The sequence below is a fragment of the Callorhinus ursinus genome, unplaced genomic scaffold (genome assembly GCF_003265705.2).
Source record: "Callorhinus ursinus isolate GAN/ISIS: 27379988/994484 unplaced genomic scaffold, GSC_fseal_2.0 scaffold18, whole genome shotgun sequence".
In the NCBI taxonomy this organism is placed as follows: Eukaryota; Metazoa; Chordata; class Mammalia; order Carnivora; family Otariidae; genus Callorhinus; species Callorhinus ursinus.
This window is the reverse complement of record NW_027397080.1, coordinates 36,405,696-36,415,461: the sequence shown is the minus strand read 5'-3', so window position 1 is coordinate 36,415,461 and position 9,766 is coordinate 36,405,696. Positions and strand designations below refer to the sequence as shown.

The 9,766-nt window shown below is 52.9% G+C and overlaps 1 protein-coding gene across 1 annotated transcript in view; it reads right to left on the bottom strand.

The window, feature by feature from the left end:
• Positions 1 to 7,677: 7,677 nt before the first annotated feature.
• The window catches only part of FNDC10 (fibronectin type III domain containing 10), an 8,003-nt gene continuing 5,914 nt past the window's right edge, over positions 7,678 to 9,766 (bottom strand). Inside the window, exon 4 of the mRNA XM_025855800.1 lies at positions 7,678 to 9,752. Within this exon, the coding sequence (XP_025711585.1) occupies positions 9,051 to 9,752 (702 nt within the window). The 3' untranslated portion in view covers positions 7,678 to 9,050. The remainder of the gene's footprint in view (positions 9,753 to 9,766) is intronic.

Here is a 9,766-nt window from a genome sequence, read left to right as displayed (position 1 = left end):
GAAGGTTCACTCTCTCTCCCTCTCTTCTCCCACTGGCCTTCCTGTGCTCCCAGCACCACATTCAGCTAGTTCTTGTGACTCTGAACATTCTTTTTAGCCCTCTGTTCCTCTTACCACCACATTCACAGGTGCAGCTCTAAAGGCCTCAGGTCTCTGTTTCCAGATGAGATGCTTTTTTGCTTTATTTAGAGCTGTTGTCCCCGTGGAGGCACTTGCTGAGTGCTTGTACAGCCGATGTTGCATGAATCAGTAGTGGTTCATTTTATCATGGAAAAGTATTCCATCTTATGTGTGGGCCTTTATTCCTCTGTTGACAGACATTTGGGTTTTCACTTTTTAGCTGTTACACATACAGCTGCTTTGACCATCTACATGTGAGTCTTTGGACAGATTCTTTTATTTCTCCTGGGTTAATACCTAGGATGGTGAGATCATGTTTGTGTGCATATTTAACTTTTTAAGAATCTGCCAAACGATTTTCAAAGTGGATGTGCTATTTTGCACACCAGCAGTTGCAGTTACCTTACCAACACTTGGTACGGTTAGTCTTTTTAGTTTTAGACATCCTAATAGGTGGTATCTTATGGTATCTTAATGTTTTAATGTGTATTTACCTAATGACTAATGAAATTGAACATATTTTAATGTGCTTCTTGGCCATCTCTACATCTTTGGTGAAGTGCCTGAACCATTTATGTATTTATCATCATGTTGTTATTAAGTTTCAAGGTCTCTATTTTACATATATACACACACACATATATACCAGATATGTAATTTACAAGTATCTTCTACCTCTCATCAATGTATTTTTCTTTTAAGATTTTATTTATTTGACAGAGAGAGACAGTGAGAGAGGAAACACGAACAGGGGGAGTGGGAGAGGGAGAAGCAGGCTTCCCACTGAGGAGGGAGCCCGATGCGGGGCTCGATCCCAGGACCCTGGGATCATGACCTGAGCCGAAGGCAAATGCTGAACTGACTGAGCCACCCAGGCGCCCCTCATCAATGTCTTTTGAAGGACAAAAGTCCTTAAGCTTGATACACTACATTAATCAATTTGTTGTTTTATGATTTGTGCTGAAATATCTATACGAAAAATAGACTGGGTGGAAACAATGGTAGATTAGACATTACGGAAGAGAAAGTTGGTGAAATTGAAGATGTACAAAGAGAAACCATAAGTGGAACAGAAGATAAAAACAAACAGCATCAGTGAACTGCAGTATCAAACAGCCGACACATGTGTTGTTAGGCCCCAAGGAGCAGGTGTGCACTCTGGCTGTTAGAGGCACTGCTCCTGGCCCTGCTTGAACTCTGGGAGTTTTCCCTCGAATCCTTTTTGTTGGTTATTTTCTTGGCCTCATAATTCCCTCACACAAATGCTAGTCAGTGCTAAGCTATACATCCATGGGTCCTCTTTATTCTTCCGTGTTTTGCGCTGTGAACTCTGGTCACATTGGCCTCCTGGCTTCCCAGATCCATCCACTCAACTCACAGAGACCACTGGGCTCTGCCTGCGTTCTCCCTCCTTGCTGTGCATTCTGAACACCAGATGGAAAGCTGCAGCAGTCCTAGAACTCAACTCAGTTCCTTTCTCTCAGGGGTCATGGGCCCTCACTGTTTAGAACTGTTGTTTCACATATTTTGTGTTTTTAGTTTTCAGGTGGAAAATAACTAGTTCCTATTACTTCATCTTGGCTGGAACCAGAAGTCTCATTAAATCCATTTTTTAAAAAAAATTTTATTTGAGGGGCGCCTGGGTGGCTCAGTCGTTAAGCATCTGCCTTCAGCTCAGGTCATGATCTCAGGGTCCTGGGATATAGTCCCACATTGGGCTCCCTGCTCAGTGGGGAGTCTGCTTCTCCCTTTCTGCTGCTCCCCCTGCTTGTGCTCTCTCCGTCAAATAAATACTTAAAAAAAAAAGGATTTTGAAAAACTAATGATGTATTGTGATTAACATAACAAAAATTTTTTAAAAAATGGTTTTATTTGTGAGAGAAAAGGGGCAGAGGCAGAGTGAGAATCCCAAGCTGACCCCACGCTGAGTGCAGAACCTGCCCCGGGGCTTGATCCCATGACCCCGAGATCACGACCCAAGCTGAAACCAAGAGTCAGTTGCTCAATGGACTGAGCCACCCAGGTGCCCCTCTGTAAGTCCATTTTTAAAAGCATAAAATGTGGAAACTTACCCTACAGATACTAAGATATTAAAGTTATAATAATAAAGATAATATAGTGCCATTGTAGGAAAAAACAAACAGACCTACAGAATGCAATAGCCCATAAACAGACCCATGTAAATGGGGGAATGTGGTGAATGATATGGGGGCACCACATACTGGAAAAGAATGGATTGTTTCTGTACACTGGGTTAGGAAAATTGGCTCAGTGTATGGATACAAAAAGCTGAATCTTGACTTCACACCATATACAAAGTGACCTCTAGATAGATTAAAGACATAAAAGGTAAAATCATAGATACAATTTAAAAAACACAGGAAAAAATATTTTTTTAAGTAAACTCTACGCCCAACATGGGGCTTGAACTCATGACCCTCAGATCAAGAGTTGCACGCTCTACCAACTGAGCCAGCTGGACGCCCCAGGAAAATATTTTTATATTCTTTGTGTGTGCAAGGATAGCTTAAGACTAAAAAGATGCATACAACACAGAAGAAAACGATAGGTCTCATGTCACCAAAATTAAGGATTTCTTTTCAACCGAAGCTGAAGAGCAGCACAAAACAGATTTTCCCTCGGAAGCCCTCAGAAGGAACCAACCCTGCTGACCTTCTGATTTCAGACTTCCAGCCTCCAGAACTGTTAAAATGTCTGCTGTTTTTACCAAGTTTATGGTGATTTGTTACAGTAGCCAGCACAGATAAAGAAGAGTTTCGTAATTTCAGAAACTCCTATTGGACAGTGGTAATTTAATATTTTTTTTTTGAGAGGATAGAGGGAGAGAGCACAAGGGGGGAAGGGCAGAAGGAGAGGGAGAAGCCGACTCCCTGCAGAGCAGGGGGCCCCGACTTGGGGCTTGATCCCAGGACCCTGAGATCATGACCTGAGCCGAAGGCAGAGGCTTAACCGCCTGAGCCACCCAGGCGCCCCTGGACAGTGCTGATTTAGAATATTTGTGGAACTCTTGAAAATCCAAAAGAAAAATTCATGGCAATGGAAAAATGTACAAAGAATAGGAATAAACAGTTCATTCAGGGGGAAATTTGTGTCGAATAAGAATAGTAAGTGGGGCGGCTCAATGTCAGACTCTTGGTTTCGGCTCAGGTCATGATTTCGTGGTCAGTTGTAGGATCAAGCCCCGAGTCGGGCTCTGCGCTCAGCAAGGAATCTGCTTCAGATTCTTTCTCCCTCTCCTTCCCCCACCCCTCCCCGCTCGCTCTCACACTCTCTCGCTCTCAAGTAAATAAAATCTTAAAAAAAGAAAAAAGAATAGTAAGTGACTTGTGGCCTTTCCTGCATGAGAGGAAAGCAAATTCAAATACAACTGGGTCACTGCTAAATAGCTAGCAGACTGGCAAGAACAAAACACAAAAAACCTGATACTCAGTATTTGTGAGAAATTAGGGAAATAAAAACCCAAGTGCACTGCTGGTAGGAATGTTAGCTGCTTTAGTCATTCAGAACAATCTTGGTGAAATTAAGGATGCATACCCCTCAATTCTCACACACATCCCTGAAGAGCAGGACTGAGGGTTTTCATGGAGAATTGTGATTAGTACTCCGCAGTTATACCTGTGTTCTTCCCGGGGGGGGGGGGGACAAGCGAGTGGGGTGGGTGCACACACCAGAAATCCTATGCAACGGAGAGAAGCGATTAAATATTTGTGCTTTCTGCAACATGGATAAATCTCAGGTGTGGTGTTGAGTAAAGACAATAAAGATTGAGGGAACTTTGAGGTAAGTTAAAACAGATGTATCTGAGGGCACATCAGAGTGGTCGCTAATGAGGGAAGAAGGAGATGGGCATGAACGAACTTGTGGGGCTAGAATCCAAACTGAGCAGGATGGAGACACCAGGGCAAAGGACAAGGAAGTCCAGATACAAGTGGATGAGGGGAAAGGCGGATCCCAGACACCGCGAGGCCACGTGTTTAACGACGTAGGGAAAGGGCACCCGGGTGGCTCAGTCGTTAAGCGTCTGCCATCAGCTCAGGTCATGAGCTCAGGGTCCTGGGATGGAGTCCCACATCGGGCTCCCTGTGTGGTGGGGAGTCTGCTTCTCCCTGTCCCTGTGCCCCTCCCCACAGCTTGTGCTTTCTCTTTCTCCTCTCTCTCAAATAAATAAAATCTTTTTTAAAAAATGATGTAAGAAGATCATTATGGTTTGAAGCCAGCCGCCAATAAGGAATTCTTGAGACGTCTTTGGTGCAAAAAGGTGGTTTTATTAGCACAGGGACAGGACCCATGGGCAGAAGAGTTGCACCGGGGTCATGAGGAGTGGCCCGTTATATACTTTCAAGTGGGAGGGGTTAGGGATAGAGTAAGTCTCTAAGGAATCTTGGAAGCAAGGTTTCCAGGATCCTGAAGGGCTAGCTGTTGTTGGGAAAGGTCGTTTATTACTACCTAATAAAACCTGAGTCATGAGACCCTTCAGACATGCTTGGGAGATGATTGCCAACATGTATCTTGGGGGGTAGAGATAAAGTTTCGAAAGGAATTTCTTTTTTTTTTTTTTTAAGGTTTTATTTATTTGACAGAGAGACACAGAGAGAGAGGGAACACAAGCAGGGGGAGCGGGAGAGGGAGAAGCAGGCCTCCCGCGGGGCAGGGAGCCCGATGCGGGGCTCGATCCCAGGACCCTGGGACCATAACCTGAGCCAAAGGCAGACGCTTAACGACTGAGCCACCCAGGAATCCCTCCAAAGGAATTTCTATATGTTAAAGTAGACTTACAGGATCCTGGGGGTCAGCCTAAGACCGCCTTTTGCCCTTAGCAAAGTACCAACATTGAGGCAGCTGAGTTCCTAGAGGAATGTCACTCTGCCTGTTTCAAGGACTTGTCGATGGGCTGTAACGGGCTGTAGGTAGTAGGAAATTTAATAATTTTTCTTCTGCCTTTGTTTCCCACATCATTTAACAGTGTTAACGGAGTTGGGAAGTCAGGGAAGCTCTCTCAGCCCACCCACTCCTCACCTAAGAGCCTAGGGAAACCCGTCTCTGTTACACATGACCAAAAGAACAGAGTAGCAGTTGAATCCCACGCAGACTTACGGAGAGAAAAGCATAGTAACATCCCTCCAAAGAGTCATGGCAGAAAGCCACGCCCAGAAACAGATGAAAACCGTAACCGCCTTTTATCAAAGCTAAACAGGAAATGGTCCAGTTAGGAAAGAAATGGATGCACCAGAGCTGTGGCAAGGCTGGGAGGCTGGGGGTGTCAGGGGCCCGGCCTCTCTCTAGACCCAGGTTGACGTGGCCAGAACTCCAGTCCCCCAGGCCAGGGTCCTTGGCAGCTCCTGGCTGTCCCTGAGCCAGATCCAACAGCCCTGACCCCCAATCCTGAGATGAGCAGGGAAATGCCAGCTCTACGACCTGCTCAAGAAACTTTTCCTCTCTTTGACTTTGGTCCTGTCGGCTGCCGTTTGTTGCCCTCCCCCAACCCACTCCAGCTTAGCAGGCTCTGAGAGCGGGAGGCCTTCCCAAGGGCCAGCACTGAGGAAGCCCGAGGCCTGAATGGCCTCCCAGCGCGGGAGGAGCTGGGCTCACCCTCAGGGACCAGGGGAGCAAGCAGTTGCCGCAGGCTGTGGGGACGGGTCTGGGCGGGCAGGTCGGCATCCCACAGTCACTGCTGGGGCCCCAGAGCCGGCCACACGGGGCGTTCAGCATGAGTTCACAGAATGATGGTGGATCATTCCTGTTGGCAGTGCAAGGAATACAGGCTGTGAGTGAGCTTTGGGGAGTGAGCAGGGAATGAGTTCTGTTTTGTACACGGAAGCCATCATAACGAGAATTTCAAGAAAGGTCACGTCTAGATTTTGCGTAGGGTTAGGCTGGGGATGTGGCTCTGGGGGTCTCGGCCCAGAGGTTAATTCCAGTGGCGGCACGGACAGTAATAACGACAGCTGAGTTGCACTCATCTCTTACCTGCCTGACCTCACGTAAGCTTTGCAACAAGCCTGTGAATTCGGTTCCATTACTGGTACTGTTTTACGGGTGAAGAAAGAGGCTTTCGAAGGCCGGATGGCTCTTCAAAGGCAGAGCTGGGCTGACAGCCCTGGAAACCCTTCAGTGTTTCAGGATCAGACCAGTGGTTTCTGTTCCACGTCAGAAAATTGTAGCTGAAGTATCTTCAGTCACCAAGGAGAAAGGCAAAGTCTCGACCAACAACTGAGGCATCTAGACCCCAGCTGCAGGGCACAGGGAGGCCATGAAGATGCTCCAGGAGAGTGGTGTGTCCATCCACTGGCCACACAGAGCCAAGACCATGATGAGAAGAGAAAGTGGGAGAGAAGGGGGCAGGAGAGGGAGGCTCCTCCAGGAGGTGGTAGGGATGCAGAAGGTCCACTGGACAGGTACACGGTCAGTCTTTCAGGTGGACTGGGTGGGCTCGGTGAGCTAAAAGTCTGGGCATCCCCAGCACCCTTGGGAGAACGGTGGTCCACGGGAGGAAGGAGCAGCTTCTGAGGATGACAGTGAGCTCAGAAGCAGAAGTACTTGGCCTGGGTATCAGCTCCAGGGCATCTCCCAAGCCCAGGCTCACCTACTGGACCATGCTGGGGCAGGGCTGCTCAGCTCTAACTCTGCAAACCCAAAGCTGGACTCAAGTCCTTCAAGAAGTCCCTGGAATGAAACCCTATGGAGCAGAAAGGCTACAAGTCCATGCTGACCAGCCCTGCAGAGCAGCTGATGGGACAGGCTTGTGGCTCTAGCTGGTCTGAGCACAAGCCCACAAAGGGACCCCAAACCTGGTGGGGGGCCAGGGGAGGGGAAGATAAGAGATATCAGGCCTCAAAGAACCTCACAGTGGCTCTAGTCCTGGAACCCAGCTGCACCCAGGAGCCAACACACCCGGGTTCCTCAGACCAGGGCTGCCAAGGGCTCCCACTTCTACCCTGTGGAGGACACCCACGTGCACGACAGGTCAAGAGGGGTTGCAACAGGCATAGGGCCCCTAGGAAGCCAGAGTGAAGAACCCCTGCCGCTTCTGCTGTGCTGTCTAGACAAACTGCTGCGCCCCACCCCCTCCAAAGGGATGAGTCACTCCTCAGAGCCTGGCCCGCCCCAGCTGTTTTGGATCCTCAGGGTCACAGCCAGCTCCAGGATCTCAAGGACAGCCAAGGAGGGGGAGGGCCTTTGGGAGGGTGGGTGGTGGTCGAGTGCACACCCCACAGGGGCCAGGGGTCTGCCCTCCCTAGCTCTAGCACTGCACAGTGAGGCCTAGGCTGGGGAGGGGACCCTCCTGGAGCTGCCTAATTACCGCATGTCACAGCTCAACTGGGTCACCCAGGAGACTGGGCTATTTCTAACTGCAGCAAATGCCGTCCCCACAGCCCCTACCCAACACAGCAGGCCCAGGAAAAGATGCTTTCTCAAGGTCTGAGGGTGGACAGAATTGCCTGTCCCTCTGCCTGAAACAGGGAAAAAGGGGCCCACTTCACCCCCCCACCCTGTGCTCTTCCCTCCCCTCTCCCCAGTAAGCACACAAGACACTGGTTTTGGTCTAAAATGATGGACATTTAGACATTGACGCCAGGCTCCTGCCTGACCAGCGCCATGCCGGGGCAGGCCAAGCAAAGACAGAGAGGTAGGGAGCGGGCACTGTGGGGGCACCAGCCAGGACCTGGGGTCGTTGGTGGCTGCCGGGAGGTGGGGTGGGGAGGGGTTAGCCACAGGGACTCCACAAGTGCCAGGTCCAAGATGGTCAGTCAGGGACTCACGGAGAGCCGAGTGCGCCTTACCCCTCCTGGTGATGCCAGGTCCCCGGCTCTGGCAGCAACCTTGGCCAGGGTGCTCAGGTCTTCCCAGGAAGGGACAAAGCCAGCCTTCAGTCCAGTGGGTAGCCGCATCACCAGCCAGATCCTGGGCTCCCGGCTGCCAACGCGAGTAAGGGGTGGGATGGTGCTGTCCATCGTGCTGTGGTTGAGGCTTGGGATCCAGACCACAGCGGCAAGGTGTGCTGGGCAACGCTGGCCTCGATCCTTCTGCTCTCTGGATACAACACTGTCGTCTGAGACGAGCCCTCTCCTCCCAGCCACTTGCCTGCACTCACCATGAAAAGCCCTCATCAGAAGCAGCACCCACAAAAGAAAATGAAAGGCAGCCCTGGATAACTGCCAGCTTCCCCCAGTATCAGGGGACACTCGGCCCGGAACGCGACGACCGGAGGCTGGGTCCACCCGCCAGGCCACATCATGGTTCGCAGCATGTCAGACACCCAAGTAGGGAAACAACACCAGACGCTGCTTACCCACACTTGAGGCTCCTGCAAAGCTTGAAGGGGGGTTTCCCAGGAGGCTCTGGCCGGAAGCACACACAAGCCAGCCGGTGCCAGGGCCACAGACCCCCTCGGACAGCACTGGACAGGCGGTTGGCTCCCGCAGTGGGCCCAAGACAGTAAGGCACGACGCTAATCTAAGCCCACTGGGGTGAGGTGGGGAGAGGACAGGCTCCAAGGGGCCTCCTCGAGTCGGCAAAGCACACAGTGACCAAGCAATGATGACAGCCTGTTTTTTCCAACTCGGCACAGGCTGGAGGTGAAGGGTGATGGACCCAGGGATGCCAGTGGCTCTTGCTAGAAGGAGCTGTATGTCCTGGCGGCCCCTGTAAAGGCCTCTGGAAAGCAGGGAGAGCCCTGGACGAGGCTGGCACCCCTGTGCAGGCCCAAGGGTCAGTCCCGAGCTGGAGTCTGGGAGGCGGATGCCGGGCTAGGAAGGTCGTGCAGTGACTCCAAGGCCCTGGCGGGCCGGGGCCCTACCGGTCTCCAGCAGGCCCTGCGTGGAGATCCTAAGGAGGGAGCAGGAGCAAGGAGTGGGGAGCGGGCGCCAATCTCGGGCAGGCAGGGCCCCGGCGGGCCGCCGCCTGGTGCTTCAGGGCTGCCTGCGCAGGCCCGGGCGCCCGAAAGCCGGGTGCATGAGGTTCTCGGTGATGTAGGCCACGAGCAGGCAGATGACTACCAGCATGACGCAGATGGAGCCGCCTACCGCCGTCATGGCCACCACGATCTCCCGCATGCCGGCGGGCTCGGCAGCGAACTCCACGCACTCGGCGGGCCCGGCGGGCTCCGGGGCGGCGGCGCCGGCGGCGGGCTCGGCGCGCAGCGGCAGCGGCAGCGGCTGCAGGCACAGGCGGTAGCGCACGCCGTCGTGCACGTCGGGCAGCAGGTAGTCGCGGCAGGAGGCGCCGAGCAGCACGCGCTCGCACGGGAAGCGCGTGTAGGCGCCGCGCCACGAGCAGTTGAGCGCGAAGGCGCGCACGCGGCGCGCCTCGGCCGGCGCCAGGCGCCACTGCAGCAACACGCTGCGGTTGCGCAGGACGCTGGCGCGCAGCGAGCGGCCGGCAGAGGCGTGCGCCGCGCAGCCGGGCGCCTGGCAGCGGAAGCCGCGCGCGGGGCTGCGGAAGCACAGGCGCCCGCCGCCCGCCTCGGGGCCCTCGGGCAGCACCTTGTAGGGGCACCAGGGCGCGTCGGCCGCCGGCTCCCAGCCCGGCGGCGTCGGGGCGGCGGCGCAGGCAGCCAGCAGCAGCAGCAGCCGCGGGGCGCCTCTGCCGGCCGCTCGCTGCGCGCCAGCGTCCTGCCCACCCGCAG